This window comes from Acipenser ruthenus, chromosome 16, assembly GCF_902713425.1.
Source record: "Acipenser ruthenus chromosome 16, fAciRut3.2 maternal haplotype, whole genome shotgun sequence".
NCBI lineage: Eukaryota > Metazoa > Chordata > Actinopteri > Acipenseriformes > Acipenseridae > Acipenser > Acipenser ruthenus.
Window position 1 is genome coordinate 26499340 of NC_081204.1, and position 24191 is coordinate 26523530.

Below are 24191 nucleotides of genomic sequence, written 5' to 3' on the forward strand. Positions count from 1 at the left end.
TCTGTGACAAGAAACCAAAACCTATGATAAGATATTCTCAGATATCAAATTAACTGTCGTTGCTGCAGTCAGGGAGTACAGACAGAGACAGACAAAGAGAAATATTTGTAGTGTTGATATGAACATGGATTTCTTTCATTTTTAATTAGTTGACAATGTTACAAAAATTATAAAATAATGTATTGGACATATAATCACAGAATAATATAGGTGTTGAGTTCGATTTGGTAAGTCATGTTCAAGCTCTGTAGCAATGAGTTAAATACAAGTCCAAAAACTATGAAAACCATATCAATTGTCATTTTAATAGACAAATAACAATAACTATTGCAAACACATGTGCTGGTTCCAGCCTGCCACCACACAGAGTGATCCAATGGGTACCCCAGTTTGCTTTGCTCAGAGTGGCTTTTTTTGGCATGATGATTATGTGACATGAAAACATGGAATGGCAATCAGGGGTCATGTCAAGTGATCAACAGACAGCATAGAAGAAGACAGTCATTACTCAGCTGCCATTTAAACATTTAGTTTTCCACAGACAAGCCAGCGTGAAGCCTGTCAGTGATAATTAGATTAGATTAGACCAAAGAGTAATGTTTTCCAGCACAATCATCATCATCTTGATCCATCTCCAATCTGCTACTGGATGTAAGTATATTGTAGTTTTTCCAATCACACTACATCAGTGATATTTACACCTATCTCATGCCCTTTTCTGTTATTATTATTATTATTTTATTATTATTTATTTCTTAGCAGATGACCTTATCCAGGGCAACTTACAATTGTTACAAGATATCACATTATTATTTTAATTTTTTTACATACAATTACTTTTTTTACACATTATTTTTACATACAATTACCCATTTATACAGTTGGGTTTTTACTGGAGCAATCTAGGAAAAGTACCTTGCTCAAGGGTACAGCAGCAATGTCCCCCACCTGGGATTGAAACCACGACCCTCCGGTCCAGAGCCCTAACCACAACTCCACACTGCTGTTATGCCCATTCTACAGTCTTCATTGGGTAAAATCATTATGAGGATTGTTTGTGTTTTTTTTTTTTTTCCAAGGCTAAATTAACTGATGACTAACTTCATCAAAAACACCAAGCCAGCCTCATCTGTTTCATCAAAACATGGCAGCGTGCCAGGTAGTCTCTTCAGCATAGCCAGTGCAGTTACACAAAATAAGGCTCTGTTTTAGAAATATAAGTTGACTTTCCAAAAGGTACAAACTTTCCCCGGGAGCACAAGCTTAATAAATCTGCTCCAGCATGTTACATTTTATATATAAAAAGAAAATTCAATCAGGATCATTTCTTTCTTCTTTAATGTCTTCAACAGTTTAATCTGGAACTGCTGGCTCATTCGTTCCGAATTTTGAGTTACAGCCTCACAGAAGTGCTTGACACAGAGTTCAACTAATAACACAATGCTCAGAAATCCTTCCTAGGGTCAATATCACAGAACAGTTAGCAGGTCAGATAGCCAGATGTCATTAAGTTGCAAGTGCAATTGAAATCATCGTTTTAGAAATGCTAGAGCAAAATGGGCTCTTACCACATGATCTTCAACAGCAAAAAGAGACCCACAACACTACTGCAATGGTCCAGTACAGACTGATAATTCATTAAATTGTACCATAAAGTACTACTATATTAGAAACACCATGGAATATGTTCTTTAAATGTCATTGCTCGTAGTGCTGTGGTCTATATGATAATTGTTCCCATAATGGTATTTTTTTAAACTGTTCTGTATGGGTAGTCAAGCAAATGCTATACATCTAGTTTGCAGACTTAAATTACACAATTATGTTTAAAGTTAACTGTATATTAGACATCTGGAGACATTTGATATTTTATGATTAGTTCTCACTTTATGTGTTTTGCATGTCAGGCACATTAAACACCACTTAGAGGTACAAAGAGTATAATTTCTCCAGGCAAAGAGAAGGGTCAATCATGCTCTGTAGCTGATGCAGTGAGATTGATCGCATGCCATTATCTTTCTGCTTTCTGGGTGGCTTGCCGTGATTCTCGGAACAAGGCTACACCCCACCCCCGCTCTACAGTTTGATCTAATTACTAAAGCCCAGGGTGTGCAATATTCCCTTCTACTTGTTGTCTCCATTGCAGCTGTATCTCCACTGAAGATGGTCATGGGACTGCCGTCAGAGGCTCATCCTGAATTGAGGGTGACTCAGTTCTTTCAGTTTTAATCCCAGTCAGAAAAACAGATTTCTTATTTAGCATTTATTGAATGTCTCCTTTCAGAAATGTCTTGGTGCAGTACTGTAGGTACGACTTAAGCGATAGCGCCTGTTGATGAAGGCTCTACCGTGTGATGGTTGACCGCGACTGGAGTTGTCTGTCCCGAGCCTGGAAAATGATGATATAATCATAAACAACAATAGAGAACAAAACACACATTATGTGTTATTTAACTGGTCAGAAAGTAATTATTAAAAAGAAATTATTATCCCTATAATGCAGAAAACTACAGCTTGAAAGATAAAAACGTTTTACACTATTCAGCTTAAATAAACTGTAATTTGTAAAACTATGGGCATTAAAACCTATGGTAACAGTCTGAATGTTATACTGGTGCCACTGTATGTGCATACATTGACTATGAAAATTGTGATTTAACAGTTATAGGGCTTTGACGAGTACTGAAACCACTAGTACAAAGTTGTAAGCAAGGGCATAGACCCCTTTCTGGATTATCATCTTTCCTCTAATAATAATTCTGATGTAAAATGAGAGACAGCTCTGTGCTTTGTCTGCTGAATGTTAAGTAGTTAGAAACTCAGATCTCTTTTGGGAGACGGACTGCAGCGAAGGTCATTTCTTTTCTATTCCTGTAACTAATCAGACTAAAAGCTATGTTCTAAAGAAGTGCTACCCTTTTAATGGAAACACTAATACATTAAAGGCTGAGGACCTGTAGGATTCTTCATTGCGATGTCAGCTTTCATTTTTATTAAGAGTTCTGGCTTATTGAAGACTATAAATGTACACACTTAATGACAGTTTTATTGCAGAGATGCAATGCACTGTTAATGCAATAGAACTACCCTTCGGCATTTAGTAAACTACAAATATACTTTGTATATTAACAGCATACTGTTAGAGCATGACTTGTATTACTAGTGTTGGGGATAAAAGTGCTCTAACACTGATATCATTACTCAGTCATTTTGTTGTCTCTAATGGTTTTATGAATTGGTTAGACGATATCTAAAATGTCTTACTGTCTCTTACAGTTATTAAATATTATGTTATACTGAAACTGTTTCTACCAATCTTGGTGTGTGCTTTACCTACCTATTGTAGCACACAAAAGTGTACCACACAAAAGTGAATTATCTTTTCAAAACAAAGGATAATGCCGCTTTGAAAACTCAACAGAGACTAAAAAAGAAACAGTTTTTCAGAGCAGATAAGAAAGCAACAAACTGGTGAAACTATACCACTTAAATACATAACATTAAAACTAACATTTCCTAGTAAACCTAAACACCAGAATTATACAAGCTCACTGCATTTGTTCGAGATACACAAAGTAAAATAAAATCCTTATCTGTTTTATGTGTAGTTGAACTAATATAATAGTCTTACAGTATTGTGCTATTGTGCATGTTTTTACTCACATACCAGAACTTCCGGCTTGTGCACTCCTTCTGGCAGGTATTCTGATATGAGAGTGGAACAGTGGCAACTGCCGAAGTGCCCCGCACCGCTGCCAGCGTGGCCGCTGCCTGAGGGCCCTGCACCACTGCCAGCATGGCCGCTGCCAAAGTGCCCAGCACCGTTGGCAGCATTTTCGCTGCCAGCGTGGCCACTACCAGAAAGCCTCGCACCACTGGTAGCTTTGGGACACCCCTTTGTAAAGAAGCCTCGACAGGGAAATGTCACTCGGGCTTAGGCTGTAGAAAGGGGGTTAAACGGGAACTGCACAAAAGCCCAGGGGTAACAGGATGTAGGCCTAGCTCCCAGGTCGCTGCATCACCAGGCAGTTGGTCGCCTGGTCTGCTTTGCTCCCCCTGGTGGCCCAGACGTCGCTCCACAGTCGCCGGGGCTCACGCCTCTGCCGGCTGCTGCATCAGCCCGGTTACCAATCTGCACTCTGGATACCCCGAATCCACAGGGGGAAAGATGGACATGGTGTTTCAAGGGGGGAGATGACTGATTGGCAACCAGACGTGCAAAGACTGTTTGTTGGTGTTTAGATGAGTGCTGTGCTGTGTTGGTATATAAGGTGAATTTTCAGTCATTTTATTGTTTGTTTAAACTGTTTGTTTGTGTGTTTTGTTTGTGTTTAATTAAAAGTGCGTAATAGCACTTAAACTGCAGCGTCTTGTGCCTGAGTCTCTCTCCCTGATGGTAACGAGCCTTGCCAGTGACGTTACCCTGTTACAAGAACACATTAAAAATAATGCCTTAAACTCTATAATTATTGGGTATTCTACACTTTGGATGTGGTGTCAAATTTAACATGCTGACGTATATATTTTTTTTAATTACACAAACTTGATCTGGGAGAACTGGGTGATTTTAGATCTTAGAAAAGGGGAATGATAATAGCACCGGCTACAGTCAGGCCAGATACCAGCAATGTGAGCATTTGTCAATTCAGTCCTGGCATCTGTCAAGCAGCGCCTGTCAATTGTGTGGTTTTGGATTTATAATGAAGTTGAGAACACCAATCTCATTTCACTTGTGAATTTGAATTAAGGAACTAGCCGACGGCACCACCTGCCTCCGTAAACTGCATCTCTGTAGGATTTCAAAACAGAATCCTAGCTAATCTGCTGCTCGTCTGTGAGGGAATTTCTAAACCCTGCTAATCACAGACACTGCCACATCCAAAAGCCATTTGTTTAGTGAGAGAATCACCATTAAATCAGGACCTGTTTAACAAAGGCTGTTTTACATTTTACGTGCATGTGTGTATTATTGTGTGGGTTATTAACAAATGTGACATTCCCTTTTAAAATATATAGAAGCTATTACAAAAGATAATTTGAATTGGAGGGTAAATAATAACTTAAAGGGAAAGTGATTTTTAAGCCACACTTTTCAGTTACTTTGCTTTTAGTTATATATTTGTTGGCTTTCCAGTGGCCGCACCCTTTGGACACATTGTACCGATATCACAGGTCATGAATATTCAGTGGCCTCTGAATGCTTCCTCCACATCTCCTAGGACAGCTGCTGCTTCTCCATTGAAATGGCATGATTGTCTCCATGAGAATATCCTGGAGCCCTGACATTTTAAACAAAATGAAATAAATAGGCCTCTGTTCTCAAACTCTGCATGCAGGTCAGATATCTGTAAACTGTGTAATAACAAGGAGCCACGGGTTTGAAATGCAAACACATGCCGTGGAAGTTTCTATTGCTAAGAAAAAATGTACTTCCGCTGTTCTCTGCATGGATACTGAATATGGTTTCCTAATTGAAAAACGTTAAACCTTTTCCAGGTGTCTCTATGGGAAGGAAGATCAGTAAAGGCAATGAGCAGTCTGTAATTAACATATAAAATACATGTGCAGGTTTCACATGCTTATCCCATTCTTATTCTATGCATTTACCTTCATTTACCACACCTCCCTGGCATTTACAATGCTATGAATTACCATGCTTTGACTGCGCTTTATTAGATTGCCATATTTTATGGTAAACCTTTATAAAGAGATTGATTTTAAATAGATGTAAGTTCATTACTGTATAAATGTGAACATACTACGCAATGCATTACCAAGTAGATAATGGAAATGAATGCTACAAAGTAAAGCAGTAATACTGGTTATTTCTGTATTTTCACACTGTAACACAAGAGAACTACAACATAGAAGCCTTTTGCCAACTTAAACTTTGTTTCTGAACCATGGCATTAAAGGAACTGCATTAGTATGCAAGAATGTTGCCAGCAGTGGATGTTTTAAGGTGTTTTATAAAGCATTGTGGATTTTGGGTTAATCTCTACGCTGAGAGTACTGGAGCTTTTGTGTGAAAATTCTGTTTTTGCTGAAGCGGTTGTCACATAGAATTAAAAAAAAAAAATACAAACATTTGCTTTTTGAACAGCAAGTCAGTGTCATTTTTAGTGTTATCCGTATTCAGATTTACATATTGTGATTTTCTGTTGCAGAAAACATTATTTTATGTCGACATGGGGTGAAATATGAAGGAATCGACCAATCAACCAGTGTTAAGATCTTGAAAAGTATAAACATACTGTTATTGAGATGTCATTCTAATATACAGTGCCTTGCGAAAGTATTCGGCCCCCTTGAACTTTGCGACCTTTTGCCACATTTCAGGCTTCAAACATAAAGATATGAAAGTGTAATTTTTTGTGAAGAATCAACAACAAGTGGGACACAATCATGAAGTGGAACGAAATTTATTGGATATTTCAAACTTTTTTAACAAATAAAAAACTGAAAAATTGGGCGTGCAAAATTATTCAGCCCCTTTACTTTCAGTGCAGCAAACTCTCTCCAGAAGATCAGTGAGGATCTCTGAATGATCCAATGTTGACCTAAATGACTAATGATGATAAATAGAATCCACCTGTGTGTAATCAAGTCTCCATATAAATGCACCTGCACTGTGATAGTCTCAGAGGTCCGTTTAAAGCGCAGAGAGCATCATGAAGAACAAGGAACACACCAGGCAGGTCCGAGATACTGTTGTGGAGAAGTTTAAAGCCGGATTTGGATACAAAAAGATTTCCCAAGCTTTAAACATCCCAAGAAGCACTGTGCAAGCGATAATATTGAAATGGAAGGAGTATCAGACCACTGCAAATCTACCAAGACCTGGCCGTCCCTCTAAACTTTCAGCTCATACAAGGAGAAGACTGATCAGAGATGCAGCCAAGAGGCCCATGATCACTCTGGATGAACTGCAGAGATCTACAGCTGAGGTGGGAGACTCTGTCCATAGGACAACAATCAGTCGTATACTGCACAAATCTGGCCTTTATGGAAGAGTGGCAAGAAGAAAGCCATTTCTTAAAGATATCCATGAAAAGTGTCGTTTACAGTTTGCCACAAGCCACCTGGGAGACACACCAAACATGTGGAAGAAGGTGCTCTGGTCAGATGAAACCAAAATCGAACTTTTTGGCAACAATGCAAAACGTTATGTTTGGCGTAAAAGCAACACAGCTCATCACCCTGAACACACCATCCCCACTGTCAAACATGGTGGTGGCAGCATCATGGTTTGGGCCTGCTTTTCTTCAGCAGGGACAGGGAAGATGGTTAAAATTGATGGGAAGATGGATGGAGCCAAATACAGGACCATTCTGGAAGAAAACCTGATGGAGTCTGCAAAAGACCTGAGACTGGGACGGAGATTTGTCTTCCAACAAGACAATGATCCAAAACATAAAGCAAAATCTACAATGGAATGGTTCACAAATAAACATATCCAGGTGTTAGAATGGCCAAGTCAAAGTCCAGACCTGAATCCAATCGAGAATCTGTGGAAAGAACGGAAAACTGCTGTTCACAAATGCTCTCCATCCAACCTCACTGAGCTCGAGCTGTTTTGCAAGGAGGAATGGGCAAAAATTTCAGTCTCTCGATGTGCAAAACTGATAGAGACATACCCCAAGCGACTTACAGCTGTAATCGCAGCAAAAGGTGGCGCTACAAAGTATTAACTTAAGGGGGCTGAATAATTTTGCACGCCCAATTTTTCAGTTTTTTATTTGTTAAAAAAGTTTGAAATATCCAATAAATTTCGTTCCACTTCATGATTGTGTCCCACTTGTTGTTGATTCTTCACAAAAAATTACAGTTTCATATCTTTATGTTTGAAGCCTGAAATGTGGCAAAAGGTCGCAAAGTTCAAGGGGGCCGAAAACTTTCGCAAGGCACTGTAATTCCAGCAGACCACAGCTTTACCAGAAATGCCAAAACAGTGGATTTGGAATGAATATTGTACCGATATGGTAATTCAGAGGATTTGCAGTGTGTTGGTTCAGACCATTGTGATGTCCTTCATCTGGACTGTTAGGTTATTCTGGGGAATCCACACATAATTGCTGTTAGGTAGGATGTTTTAACAGCTTTGCATGAACTTCGAATCTGGACCATTCATCACATTGGAGTATAATTGATGGTGCGAGCTACTCTTCTTCAGAGCTAAACAAGAAGGGCAAACCTAAACAACTCTTCTACGACTTGTACAATACTGAGGTCAAGATGAGAAAAGAGGTTTATTTCCCAGATGCCAAGACAAGAGACTCGGCCAACATATATGGTGGTAGGTCAAATATTTATAGCTAATCAGTTGAAGTGAGTTACAGTCAATTCTCATTAATATAAACTTGTGATAACATTAAGTGCCTCTTAATACAGATACTGTCCATTGTCCCAACCTGAACATAGTCTTATCGTAAAATACATCTTATAATACAAATTCACTAAGCATGAATGCCATTTTAATTCCATAATTTTCAGCTAGTATACAATAAATGATGTGTACTGGAAGACGGAACATTTCATTCAGTAATCATTTTGGTCAAGCTTCCTACTTCCAGGGTTCATCTTGCTGCAACCCAGACCTCTAACTGCATCCTAAATACATGCTTACTGGTTTGTTTTCACTGGAGACAGATCCTTAATCATCACTAATATTATTATTATTTTTTTTTTTAATTATTATATTGGCTTATATTACATTCAAAGATGAATCTGCTGATTGAGATTGCAGTTTTGCAGTTTACTCTCTGTCCCTGGCCCTCCTCTTTAAAAGGACATAGTGCAGTAAGCTATCTAAAATGGACAATATACATGCAGCAGTTCAGTGGATGCTGTATGTGCAGTAATAGCAATGTATGTTACATATCAATGCACAGGAGTCGGCAGAACTATGTGGCATAGACTTCTGATAACAAGAATTCCTGTGTTTTTTTTCTTGAAATTCATTTTAGCGAGAATTGACTGTAATTAATTTAGATAACGGGATGGCATTTTCTGTTGTCCATATACTTATGTCACTTCTTTATTTTATAATGTATTAAACAGGGATTGAACTGGGAAGTAAACGTGTTCTAGTAAAAATGATGCTGTATTGACCCTGCCTGTATCATAGTGGTTTCGTAAAGCTCTCTGGTCCACTCTCTTCACAGAAACAATTTTTTTTCTCTGATTTCTTTTGATTGGCTTTTAAGAAAGACTTCCATTGTAAGCTCTTAAACTGGAGAGTCTTATTCCACATTTGGGTTTGGCATCCCACTTTTCCCACCTGCACAGGAAGTAGTACAGAGGAAGGCACTGGCAGCTGGATATTGCATCATTAATCTATGTTTCCCTGAACTAAATTCTGTTACTAAATAAAAAAAAAAACACTTTTTATTTGAAATAAGACTGTATTAGATGACATGACAAATTACCCAAATAGACTGTAATTAATGTCTTTAACTATGGGGGCTCTTGAAATGTACTGTATGTACACCTACTGTGTAGGTGTGCATTTGTTATTCCTGAAATTACCATTGTCCTGTCTTCTTGTGATTTATGTGCATTGCAGGGAACATGTTTAGAGGCAGTGTTCACAAACAGATCCGTAATGAAGACCTAAGATTTTTACAGTAATTTATGATGTGTGTTTACAAATTGTCTTTTGTCCTAAAAAGGTAGTGTATGTTACATAATCCATCTGTAGGCATTTACCTATTAAAATGTATAAAAGTTTACAGTATATCACATGAAGCATGTAGTAAATCCATATAAGTAACAAGTTTCCTATGCATCTAGTCAGAATATGTCATCTGGAGTAGTATTACACAAATTTAAAATGTTGGCTAAAATGTTTAGAGAAAGATTGGACATTAAGGGGTAGATGTAAGGATACCTGCAAAGTGATTTGTGGGTACAAAACCCCCATAATGCAGCTGTAAATCGTGTTTAGTAGCTGTAAAGTCTGATTTATGCAGGGTATATAAAGAATGGTGTTCACACTTTGCCATCATTAATCCATTAAAATTATATTGAAATGCATTCAAATGAAGAAAAAAAGCATGTCATTGGGCAGGATCTGGATAGTAAGCGAGAGCAAACATTATAATGTGAAGTAAGGATTTTGCCTTGCACTTAGGCAATTGCTGACACTCCAAAAACTTTACACCTCTTCTTACAAGCTGTAAACCATTGTGGAAGCGAGTAATTAAGAGCTGTATAAAAGCAGATGCGGTGGCACTTGGCTGTTGTTGAAGAAAGGCAGGAACACGTTCGGAGGAGAAGGTCAAGACGAAGAAGACCTGCATATTCAATTAGGGTCACTTAGTTTAAAGCGTTATCGTCTCACTCCGCAGGTCATCCTAGACGTAATAGCTGAATTGAGGACTGAGTTAGACCAGCTGTAAGAACTCTCAGCTCCTTCTCAGAAAACGTTTCTTTTCTGTGCACCATGAGGACTTTGCTGCCCTTCCTCTGACATGACTTTTTTTGTTTTTATTTGTGCTCCACAAATGTCATACAGCGAGTACTGCTCTCTGTACTCCTAACTCCGTCACCTCTGGACTGCAAGTACGGCCGCTGTGGTTCGGGCAGGTTGTATACATTTCCCTACATGATGATGCAGTTTGTAGCTTTAGCACTGCTAGTTAAACTACGTTTTTAATATAACCCAATACTCTGAGCTTGTAAGGTCCCTTACATTACCCTACCTTTGGTGGCCATGCTGGCAGCGTAGTTCCGTATTGTAATGAACCAATTGCTGTCTAATTGTCAGATATTGCAAGTTCCTATTAAAGCTATAAGTAATGTTCCAGCTTCAGCATTGGCAGCTGTGTATTTTGCAAGTGGCTGGCTGAGTCAGAAGTCCTTTTAGAACAGCACTGGGACATATACAGTTGGCAAAGGTTTCATTAATTGCTATGGGTTCCAAGCATAAGTACCATCTGTTTTCTAATTGAAGAAATATGTTTCTCAGCCTCCTCCTTATGTATCTGCCAGCCTTAAAGCCTTGCTTTGTTGCCCCCAGCTTCTTAATACAGTGAAAGGAAGAGAATATCACATCACCTTACATTATTTAGCATGATAAAAACAATATTGAAAAGTACTTTAAAACAATGCTTTGGCTATCCCATTAGACACTGTCCAAACATTTTCCAGTTGTGTTTTAAATATACCACTGATTGCTTCTGTAAGTCTTTGCGAGTCCTCCTTCGCCTTGATCACAGCCTTGGCATGAAGGTAATACAGACTTGGCTGCTCTCAACGCACAGATAGAAATATCAAACAAAGCAAGGGGTTGGAGTTATTCTTGGCCATTTCAGTCCAGATTTCATACAGTAAGTATAATAAAATAATAAAGTACTTTGGGACGTGGAGGTAGAACATTTAGGTTGTCAGTAAACCTGGACACAGTGGCCAACTTCCCTCACCCCTTAATAAACACTTTAAACTGTTTATTGTATACGCCACCTGGAGCACTCGCCTTGGTCAACTTGTCAATGTCTGTTCCTGGATTCCACATACAGATGATTTGGAAACTAAAGCTTGGTAAAGTTACAGAGATGTCTCTAAACCCCCCAAATATCTGCATGGGTTTTCAAAACATGTACAGTAACTAGGCCTGAATTTCTCTACTGAAAGCCAAGGCATTTTTTCTGTTTCTTGGTTTTATCAAAGTCAACTTTCCATAATGGCATAATTAAATAATAATCTGTGTGGGACCTATAAATAAATAGAGCTTTATTTGAGTTAATGTAATACATTTCTTGGACTGGTGTGGTCCAAGTTGCCCACCCTCATATTAGATTTCTTCTTCACGCTTCATATTAATTGGACAATAGTTACCAGGAATTATTGAGATAATGATCTACACTGTTCTCTGTTTCCCCTGTAATGATTGTTAATATTGATTAGGTTAAGAGTAGGATTAAGACTGAGGTCAGATTAATAAAATGAAATATGACTAAACTACTTGATAATATATTTTTCCAATCATGATTACTAGTAATTATTGTCTGGATAACATGAAGAGTTGCTGGTTTATTTAATCTCAGTTGGAGTTTTCATAGTATTTTTATTATCAATCTGTCCCTTGAAACTAGCCTGTGAAACTCATCTCATTTCAATTTGAACCTGCAGTCTATAATCTAATCCCCAACCCCACACAAACATCAAAGATCACCTGTATTATTAAACACTGCTCTTTCCCTCATGGTACATTGTATTGTCATTGTTCTTTAGTCTAAGGTACCAGCATCATTTGCAATGGATGCTCATTTCTTTCTTTAGAATTGAAAGAACCTTTACTGGATACCTTTTACTGGGTCAATAATATGGTGCTCAATAATCCAGTAACTGCTGTGGTGGTTTCTTCAGGGTAACACAATGGTATTTGTTTTCTGTGGAGGTACTTCAGTATTTCTTTCAGCTGTTTTAAAAAGCACAGAATCAAACTGCACATAATTTTTAGCCTTAATAATGAATTTTTATTTTTATTTTAGCCCGAAGCTTATTTGTGAATGTTTGTTTAAGGTTGATAATCTGAGACGTGATCGATGAACCAGAAACTATCTTTTGAAAGTATAAAAATTGTCGTAGGGTAGGGAACACAGCACTGTAACCAGCTCTAAAGTTCAGTGCTAAGCCTAACCTAGACAACATGCCTGGTCTACATATGAAACTCTTTACTTCATATTGATGGTTATTTAAAACAATGTTGAGTCTATTTTAATGATCTAAACAGTGGCAGATCTAAATAGTCTTTAACGATATATTAATTCTGTTTGTATTTTCCACCAGAGTTGATTTATGTATCAACTCATTAACATTACTGCATGCATGCATATATATATATATATATATATATATATATATATATATATATATATATATATATATATATATATATATATATATAGGGTAACAGTGTTAAGATCTGCCACTGTTGAAATAAAATACATATTTATACCTGAGTATTTAATTTAAAAGAAAAGTTTCAGGAAAGTGAACTGTCTATACATCAAGGATGCTGTTTTTTAAATTTACTTTCCTTATGACCTGTGCTAAAAGTTTCAGGAAAGTGAACTGTCTATACATCAAGGATGCTGTTTTTCTGCAATAAAAACATATTAATGCAATTTCCACAGTGACAACATAGAGAACCAAGCAGAAGTTAAAATAACATTTAGCACAGAGCGTAATTATTTTTACAGTTTCAAAAGGATGTAAAACAATCTTTTAAAGTAATTTTTGGTTTTAAAAACTAAAAATTCTCCGACAAGATTGTAAATCTGTTTTATGAATTATTATTAAATCAAACAGTTTTTTCGCATCCCTGCTGATCGTCCGATTGTTTGAACCATCAGATTATTTTTGCTAGTCCATGTGAATATCTTCATTGCTGTGGTATTGATTAAAGTAGGTGTTTCTTATGACTAACTTTTTACTTTGAGCATGTAGAGATCAACCTACCCTCTTCTATAGTTAAAGTTCTCTTGCGGCAAGTTCAAAGAAAAACACCTGAATGAATCAATCAGTACATAACATTTCTCAGCTCTAAGTCTCCTTGTTATGAGATCTATGCTCATCAACTTCTTCTATGATGTCAGCAATATTGTGTGAAGTCTCTGAAGTAGTTTGTGGTCCTGCTGCAGCATATTGTCTAATGATTAAAAACCAAGTTTCTAAAATTGTTTTGTGAGTTACCTCAGTTTAAACGTTTCATATCATGAAAAGTTTCCAGCAGGAACTACCTGTAATTATCAGGGTATTACAATGGATTACACAACTATTCCTGTGCTGTAATAGAAAGTGCTGCCAGCTGTCATTTAAGTTATTCTTACAAAATGGAGCATGTCACAGTCCTGTCCTTAATAGCTCTGGGCAATATGTTCCTTGAGGTGTAATGTGGCAAAATAAGCTGCCAAACCAGGTATCTGAAGACCCTGCGGGCACAGGGGAGTCAGCAGTTTTGACATGGAGCTTGTGACAAGGTTATGAGGAGCTTTGTACTGTAGATTAGAAGCAGAATCTTAAAGCTAGTGGGTCAGCTGCCAGATTGAAGTACAGGTATGAGAGACCTGTACCTGACCTTAGCAGGGGTCTGCTGTTATCAAATTATTTACATTTAAAAATAAAACCTGCTGCTGTAAGCATGTTCAACATAGTAGTGCCGCACGGTTTCAAAAAAGGTGTTTCAGTAGATTTTTACTGATTTAAAATCATAATCTGTGCTGTAGGAGTAACATTTTATCAGTATATAACAGATATGTTTCCTAGACTGTAACAGCTTGAGTATGTCATTTATAACCCACTGCTACAAGTAGGAGAAGGAGCATGCTAATTAAATTTGACTCACAGAGAGATGTGTGTTTAAGATCAGGAGGGGAGGTAGCTTGTGTCCCTAAAGCTAAAAAAATGCCATAGGGATTAAAACAAACTGTACTGTCAATAATGAAATGATTGTAATTTTGATGTTGTTATTGTTACAGCAGTTTAAAGAGGATCAAAAAACAAAGCAAGCAGAAAGCAAAAGAATTGCCATTTGTGGTAATCAGTTTTAGTACAAGTGTAATTATCTTCATCACATACTTTTTCTGTACTATAAAGACAGCAGCATCCTTAACAGAATGCAGTCCCAGAGTTATCTGATAACATAGAGTGCATCAAGGCCTAACTGTTAATGAACATGTTACACCGTCACTGAAATAAGGAATTACGCATCCCCTAAGGGCAGCTTATATGTTTTTGGTAAACCAACTGCCATGCCTTTAACTGCTGAAATATCAGATTTCAGTTGCTGGCTTCATAATTTCAGTGGAAACAACTCTTGCAAAATCTAAAATCATCCATCACTTTGACCAGTGATCTAAAATAGATGCCACATTTTTATTTCTAGATGATATAGACCCAACGGTCAAATTCAGTTGTGTCTATCATACAATATAAATTAACCCTTCTGTGGCAGTAATTCGACAAGGCAGCTGCCACAGTGCCAAAGCCTCATATTTCAGGCACATGTGCTGGTAACCTTGACATAGATCTCTGACCTGATATGACTGTTTGAATTATTGCCTTCTGCTGCCTGTGTTGTCCAGTAATAATGAACTGTTTCACTGCCACATTGTTAACTTCTGATCATACCATCAGTGCCACAGATCTTACACTTTTTTTGATTTGATTCACCTGGCTGGGATAAGCCACTCCTGGATTTTATTAAAGCATTCTACAGCACTGGGGAAACCCCAAGGGTTTTATCAACTACTTCATTGTACAGGGTAGTCCTGGGATAACCAAGGATAGGTGGTTGATGCAATCCTGAGTGATTCTCCAGTAAAATGCAGCTGTGGCGTATCCCGGTGTGGTAATGGTGTTTTCACATTTGGTACACAGCTGTTTTCTATGATTCTTTAAGTCAAGCTCCATGACAGAATTCACGCAGTAAAAATTGCCACACTGTTTTACTCTCCAGTCATATCAGTGATACAGATTTTTTCACATCATGTTTAACTATCAGATGTTCGATTCCCTTTAACTTACACCTCCCTAAACACCTATTATTGTTTTATTTTGATAGTAAATGTAAGTACAGTTTTAAATGTCAAGAGTACATTAAATATAAGACTGCATACTGTAGAAAGCCATGAAACTGAAGTACCAGTATCCAATTAACAATAAAGAACATCATCAGAATGTTTTCAATTGAAAATTGTGTATTTAAACATCAAAGACATCATGAAGACAAGAAAAAAAAATAAGTTAAGTAGCCAGATGTTGTTTTCTTATTTAAAATGGTTCCGCTGTTAACATGTGTTATTTAACCTTGGGCATTTGAACAAGAGAATCTCCCTATCCAAAAAAGAAGAAATGTAAATTTGCTAAACTGAGTGGTTAATTACACAGCAGGGGTGACCTGATAAGAAAAGACAAAGCTATTTTCTCTCTGCCTTGTTTCTCTGTGCTCTACAAATACAGGGAAGAAAATCGACTACAATTATTTAGAGTTATTTTAACATTAATCTATTCCTGGTGATCTAATCCATATGGGTTTATATTTCAGTTCCTGTCACCTTTTCTAGGCAACACTTAAATAATTCAGAAGAATCCTGTCAGTGTCTATTTACATGAAGACATGGGGAAATAGTAAAGTCCCTTAATAGCCCTTTGTTTGCTTTTTTGGGTGTGCAGCTCAGCACTGCACTGTGCCTTTTGGTGTGATACAGCATACAAATATGCTAGGTGGTGACAAAGTTGCACTGCAACACTACAGTTGCAGGAGATGTTTGAATTGAATCTTGTTCAGTTGAAGTTCACACCAATGGTTGGAGTAAGTTTAGCACTTTTTGCCCTTATGTTTACCTTCCAGTATTCAGGTGTCTTTGGGCGGTTGGTCTACTTAGCAGACCTTAATCGTGTCTTTACACTTATAAATTTGACCTGAGCCGCCTTAAAGTTTGATATGTGTCCCTAGAAAGACACGTTTTTTGGGGGGGTTGGTTATATGTAAATTCTGATAAAATGGAGCAATCGCATTATGATCAATGGGATTCTTTCAAGGCATTACATTGCCAGCTTTATAACGATACTGGTGGAAGTAAGGTAAGGAACATTGCCAGGACACATGGGGTCATTTTATCAGTCTTTAATTAACTTCAACCGTATTGTTTTTAAAAGGAGAAAATTCCACATTCATGATAGAAACATGAGAGCACTTAAGAGGCCTTGAATTGCATTGCCTAGTTTGTTTCTGGTCTTTTAAAACAAAAAACAGGAGGAAATTAAAGACTGAACAAAAACACTTTGGAAGTATGCACAGGCTTTACCCTAAGTTAGAAATAAAGTGAACATTTCTAAAAGAAACCCATCACTTCCATTTATGTGCGGCGCTCCCTGAATTGGAAAACAAGTAAATTGAACCTGATGCAGAACGTGAAACTGAGACTGAACAGATGTTGAACCATAATCCATTTACAGCAAGAAAATAAACTTACAGCAAAATCAATAGTAAAGCAGTGCCACGAAGCACACTGTACCAGGTTGTAGAACCCCACAGTGTAAAATACTTGTATGTATTTCAGAAACTTGTTGCCAATGGTGAAATATTGAGAGGTGCATAAACAAAATTAAGTTTGGGGGAAAAGGCAATCTCCTTTTAATTATTATATGTCTTCCTGAGCTATAGCTTTTACGAGTTTAACAGTTTGCCCTATAAAAGGACAGAAGACACTAGAGACTAACATTGATTTCTTCTTTGTCATTTAGGACTGTTCCAGAGAGCCATCATTCAAAGTGGATCAGCCCTCTCCAGTTGGGCGGTGAACTATCAGCCAGTGAAATACTCACGACTGCTGGCTGAAAAGGTGGGCTGCAATGTCCTCGATACACTGGACATGGTGGACTGCCTGAGAAAGAAGACTTACAGAGAGCTGGTGGAGCAAGACATCCAGCCGGCTCGGTACCACGTAGCGTTTGGGCCGGTCATCGATGGTGATGTAATACCTGACGACCCAGAGATTCTGATGGAGCAGGGTGAATTCCTGAACTATGACATCATGCTGGGCGTTAACCAAGGAGAAGGGCTCCGGTTTGTGGAGAATGTGGTTGACTCTGAAGATGGAGTTTCTGGAAATGACTTTGACTTCTCGGTGTCAGACTTCGTGGACAGCCTATACGGCTACCCTGAAGGGAAGGACACACTGAGGGAGACCATTAAGTTTATGTACACAGATTGGGCTGATCGAGAGAATCCTGAAACCAGAAGGAAAACTCTGGTAGCCCTTTTCACAGACCATCAGTGGGTGGAGCCAGCAGTGGTGACAGCAGATCTGCATGCGCGCTACGGATCTCCAACATATTTCTACGCGTTTTACCATCATTGTCAGAGTGTAATGAAGCCTGCTTGGTCGGATGCTGCCCATGGGGATGAAGTGCCCTATGTATTTGGTATCCCCATGATTGGACCTACAGACCTATTCCCCTGCAACTTCTCCAAAAATGATGTGATGCTGAGTGCCGTTGTAATGACCTACTGGACAAACTTTGCCAAAACTGGGTAAGAGCTCTCCTCCCTTATGATGTTGGTATTCTACCTAAACTACTCAAACATGACTATTTTGTACTGAACGTAGTGCAGTGAATCCTGAATCAATCAATCAATTCACCGGACTGTCTAATTATCCTTTATATATGTGTATGTTTTTCTGCATTCCTTCTGTCCTTGTGTTCTAATTAACCACCACTCAACTTACAGGATGGAAGCTAGGACCTGAGCCAAATATAAGTCACCAAGCACATTCACCATCACAATTGCTCTGTCTCTTCAATTTACTTTAATGGAAATGTATATTTCTGAGAAATTATAGACCACATAAAGGTGCATAATGTGTAACATGGGGGGGTGGGGGTAAGTGGTGAGTTCCAACACGTGTTTACTTTTGGAAGATAGCCAAGAGACTGACATTGATTCTCAAAAGATTCAAACAATGCATCCTCCCCACGGAGCATAACTGATCTGAAACCTTAGTCGAGCACAACCTTTTTCTGCAGCAAATACAGGGGTTAGAGAAAGATTACTCTGGCGATATCATCGTCAAAGGAGTGTTGAGCCACAGTGGGCAACCAGGACAGCACTGCTTCAATGTGAGAAGCCTGCAAGGTAATATATCCTTTTTAACCAATCATAGGAAGGTTACTATGAACCTTCATAACTCAATGAGCAGCTTACAGGGTGTAATTGAAAAAGTCAGTGTGATACACATGCAGACTTACTTGTACCCGAACCACTTCTACAGTTATGGCCAAACGTTTTGCAACATCTAGAACTTTAGAATGGAGATTTTAAAAAAAACACGTTCATTAAATATATAGAAAAGTACAAAGCGCTGTGTAATTCAATATGTTGATGAAGGTTTCATTCGACTTTATGAAGCGCAGTTAGTTCATTCTACAGGGTGGTGCAAAACTTTTTTGGCCATAGCTGTACATAGCCAGAGAATAAAAGGCTGCTGTACAAACTACTCTTTAATTAATGACGTAAGCAGAATACTGAAATAGCATCTAGCTATATAACTAACTGCACAGCAGCAGGAGCAACAATTATGTCTGAATCACAGATTTAAATATTGTTGAGCAGTTGCATATCAACCCTAGATATATATATATATATATATATATATTCTCATTTAGAGCAAGCACCTGATAGATATACATATCAAAGACAAAGGTTTTTTTTTTTCAACTCTCACCGAGAACAAATTACTCATACCTTTCTTCTTCTTTGCCAAAGGCTACACCAATATTCTGTTTGTTCTAGATCACATCTTAATAAGCAGATCGAATCTCTAGAGGTCTTGAGAGGAAGTTGCTTTGAGGTACATAGCAGGGAAGGGGGGCTGACATACAGAAGGTAAAGGAGAGATACACAGGGATTCCCGTCTGTCTGTGTTGAGGTGATCCAGAAATGTACAAGCAGAGCACTGTGAAACAGATTGATATTATGCACCCCTTGTGTGTGTGAATGGAATGGAAATATCCTCTGAGAAACGTAGCCTGAAGCACTAGGGTTTTAGGCCAGAAAACATAATGGAACATGTGTGTTAAAATAATTTAACTGAGGGAAAAAGGCCACCTAAAAATAGCACTGAATATTAAAGAGTGTAATATTGAATCGTCCCAGTGTGGAAATATATGTATAGCCCTTGGATTACGGGAATGCCTCTGCGTTTAAAGAAGCCCGGATTAGATGTGCGGTAAATAGAAAAACCTCTTTGGATTTCACTGGGGCAATTTCACAAAGCTGGTGTTAAGTTGCTTTGGCAAAGCTGTAGGGGAGGAGGATGTGCCATCCTGAGGGAAGGAAAGCATACATCTCACCCAGTTTAGGAAGTTTAACCTGGACCTGGTCTTTGCTATGGGAATCCTACTTTTGTTGTGTAAATTGGCTGAAATATGAAATATGAAATATGCTACAAACACAGTCTTCCTTGAGAAAGGTATTTGAACTATACCTTAAGCTTTGAGGAAGACAAAAATAATACTTTATATAATCTTTTAGAAATGGGCAACTAGGGGTGTAATTTCTGTCCCTTCTGCAACTGTTTTTAAGCAAGTGAAAAATCTCTACATTAAAATCACTTTTGTGCAAATTAATATACAATTTACACAAAATCAGTGTCAAACACATCCTAAGGGCATAGCCAAGAACAAAAAAGGTTCACTGGTCTGCCATGTCTTATGTAGCAATATTTTCCTAGACTGCTAAACAGTTAAAATATATATATATATATATATATATATATATATATATATATATATATATATATATTTCAAAAAGCAATACATCCTAGAACACCTGCTTAAACCAGGATTGATATTGTTTAGCATGGCATCTGTATTGCAGCACAAGCAATCTCCAGAATGAAAGTTCAGAATCCTATTATGGTACTATTGCCTAAACTGAAAATAAATATTGGGTAAACCTTACTGGGCTACCAGGAACAGTTTGTTTAGCTCACAAGGACACTGTAAAAGGTCATTCAAATGCCTGTTTTTTGCTACTTTTAGTAATACCAAGCAATGTGTTCTTTTTTCGGCAGTGAATCAAGAACGTTATTACAGTGGGACGGGCCTGCCTGGTGTTATCAGCTAATGCAGCTCTTGTGCACCAGGTTTTTCTGTTGGCTTTGTGTTAAAAATTACCTTGACAGCTCAGTGCTTTACCACCAGGGTGATTTATTAAAGAATCAGACAGGAGTTTAGAGCATGGGCAGCAATAGCATCATTTTATTAGCATCCCAGTAATTACCTTTTGTGTACCATTTAGGTGATACAAAGGAACATTATTTATTGCTGTAAATTAAATTAGAAAAAAAAAAACTAACGAGGCTCCAACTGCGCATTTTTGATAATCCCAGATCACTTAATTGATTCTGAACCGTTGTTTCTTTCAGTGTTTAACAATTCCAGTAGGGCCTTGAACCATGAAATCTTGCTAGCCACATTGTGCATACTGCTTTATTCATCTGCACTCCCCCCCCCCCCCCCCCTCCTGTGAGTGTGCTTGCTCACGTCCCTAGTTCCAAGCTCAATATTTTGCGTGCCCTTCACCAAGGCTTGCCCCATATGATTTATCACTGTGAAACTGTATCCGATTGAACCCTATCTCGTGCATAATGCACTCTCCAAATGCAACACGTATTGAGTTCTCATCAGTTAATTAACCTTTTTATGTAAGATTTTCAAAGATTTATGGTGGGAGGATGTAAGTGCGGTAGTTTTAACCCCTCTCGCTGTGTGTTTAAGTGCACTGCGCTGTAGGGGGGTCTTTCTGTTCATCATTTCTATTTCTCATTATTTATTCCCTGTCAAGGAGGGAGATTTTCTATTTACATTTTTGCTGAATTTGGTACTTATGAACAGTGACACTGGCTACTATCGGGCAACTTCCTCACGCGATGGCATTAAGACTGTTCAGTCTATAGCAGAAACAGACAATTGTGCTGTGTTTTTATTGATGTATGGATGAATGCCCACTGGGGACTAGATTATGTTCACTAAACACATATCACTCGAGGCCTGAGATGGATTTAAACCCTGATCACTAGAGGTGAAATGTTAAGGGGTTGATTTGATTGACTTACACCTGGATAAACCACAGATGGATTTTTTTAGGCATCTCCCTGCATTGCATTAACCACCTAGGGTAATCCCAGGATAACCATTGATAGTTGTTGTACTGTAATCCACGTCAATTTCTTAGTACTGTGAAAAAATAAAATCCAGCTGCAGCTTGTTCCTGCAGGATATAGCTTGAAAAATCAACCCTTAAGTGAATAAGCCTGTTCAGATTACCCAGCATGCAAAAAACTCACAAAGGAGTTTACCTGGAATGGCCTTCTAGCAGGGGTATAATATTCAGTGTACAATATGCTGTACCTATTGATTCATGAGTCAACAGGGAGCAATGTGGTACAGAATGCTCAGGGATTCTAACCATATATAAGATATTGGTTTTGATTGCTATATCAGCAGTTCACAGAAGCTCAACGGAAGGATTATAAATCTTAATGCTTTTATCACTGTATTCCTGGCCAATAGAGTAAGCTGCTCCCATAAGTAGTTCAGTCTTGCTGAAATGTGAAATTCAGCTGATGTCATAAAGCATGTACGACATGCAACTTGGTAGGATGAAAACCCTGTATGTATGTATGTATGTATGTATGTATGTATGTATGTATGTATGTATGTATGTATGAAGTATTGTGCCATGTTTTTACCATACTAACTGTGCCTTGCCAATCAATATATTTTATCCTCCCTCTGTTGAGCTCCAGTTAATTACTGCTAATCAAGTAAAAAGACCCTTTTCGTTGTGATATAAATCACTGTTCATTCAAAATCATTCTTACCCTAATAAAAAGGGTTTCGTAGTTTCCAGAGACAGCAAGCTGCTTTAAGAGCAGTTCATCAACCATAACTTACCTTTATGTGTACATTTGACTGAGACCTTGATCCCACTTGAGTTAAAATGCTTAAAAAGTAAGAATTGTTCTCTTACCTCTTCACGAGTTTCTTACTACAATTAGTGAAACACAGTTTTTTTTATATGTATTGTATATATATGAATCTGATTGGAATGCAATAAGCAAGTCATGCTTTGAACAGAGTTAGGAACCAGTTGCTCATCTCTAGTTGAAATTCTTTTTCACCATATATGTAACACATTTTAGGGGTCATGAAAGTGTTCTGTATTCTGTAGTTGTAAGAGCCAGCACTATCTCGTAAACAGGTACTGTGTATTGACAAGATCGTGCTGGTTCTTAAACCTAAACAGACACTTTGCTGATCTAGCCTGTGTTACATATGTCTGCAGTGAAAGACAATCTTGCAATAACTCAAGAAGCTACTGAAATCCGGTCATTGCACCTTAACACAGACTGTATATATTACAAAAGCACACAATATTTAAGAAACTGGAATAAGAACCACTCAAAATGATTGGAAATATCATAAAAGGGTACTGTAAGAGGACAGGAAAAGAAAATATGAAGGTGTAATTTGAAGCTACAGTACATGCTCATTAAGGAGACATAGTGGCAAGGGGAAAGGTGGTTTCATGAGGAAACTACTCTACAGCTACTACTGTGGAATACTAACAGACTTTAAACAACATCTTATAAAAGGCTATAGTAAACTGGGAATGCTTTAATTAAATAAGATGCAACTTAAAAATGAAGTGTGCCACACCAGTGGGAGATTGTGAGAGTCACATATTAAAGTATGAGGTCCTTGGCATGGGCAAAAGGAATTCTAATAAAGGCAAAAAGGTGCATTCTAGGGCATAAACCCCACACATTAAATGTGTGTCAATGTCAACAGATCCTTTAAAAGCTGGCAATAGGGCCTCATATTTTAACCACCTTTAACACTAGTCAGCGGTCACTCCTTTCAATCAATACCCGGTCATATCACTCCAGTGGAGGCAGCAATTGATAACACTGCATTCGGTAATATATTTTTATTGAGCAAACGACACTGTCTTCTGAGATAGCAGTTGGACTCTAGGACTATTCAATGAGGAGACTCCTTGAATGCCATATGTAAATGCACCCAATAAATCAATAGAAATCAGTGACGTTTCAGTGAACTATAGCTTCCTGTCACACAGTGCCCCCCAAAGGCATGTTCTGGTAGCTAAACCAAACACCCCCTGCCTTCTATAAAATTGGAAGCCTATTTTGCCTCTCATAAATGTAAATTGAGTAACCTGGTACTGCAGTACAGGTGTTTAACACATACTAACTACATAGTTGTAGTAATCATTAATTAATCCACAGACTGCTGGGAAAACAATGAAGGGTGACCACTCCCTTCTGTTACAAACAAAAAGGGTGTTTCATAACAAACCAGCTAAATGATATAAAACATAACTCCAGAAACTGCTATACTTGTTACACTAGCAGTTACAAAAATGTGTTTTGCTGGCATTTGCTTGTAAAATAAATGTCTTTCTTAAATAATCTTTTGTGGTGATAAATTAATAAATATGTAAGTAAATGTATTAGGTACAGTGACTTATGACAAGATTATATATATATATATATATATATATATATATATATATATATATATATATATATATATATATATATATATACATACACACACACACATTAGATTTTGTAGGTCTAAAACACTGCAGA

General features: G+C 37.8%; 1 protein-coding gene across 3 annotated transcripts in view; it reads left to right on the top strand.

Annotated features, from left to right (window-relative positions):
• The window catches only part of LOC117412286 (neuroligin-3-like), a 116477-nt gene that overhangs the window by 90352 nt on the left and 1934 nt on the right, over positions 1-24191 (top strand). For all 3 annotated transcript variants that reach the window (XM_058989166.1, XM_058989167.1, XM_058989168.1), the window contains one exon: positions 17254-18043. In XM_058989166.1, the coding sequence (XP_058845149.1) occupies positions 17254-18043 (790 nt within the window). The remainder of the gene's footprint in view (positions 1-17253; positions 18044-24191) is intronic.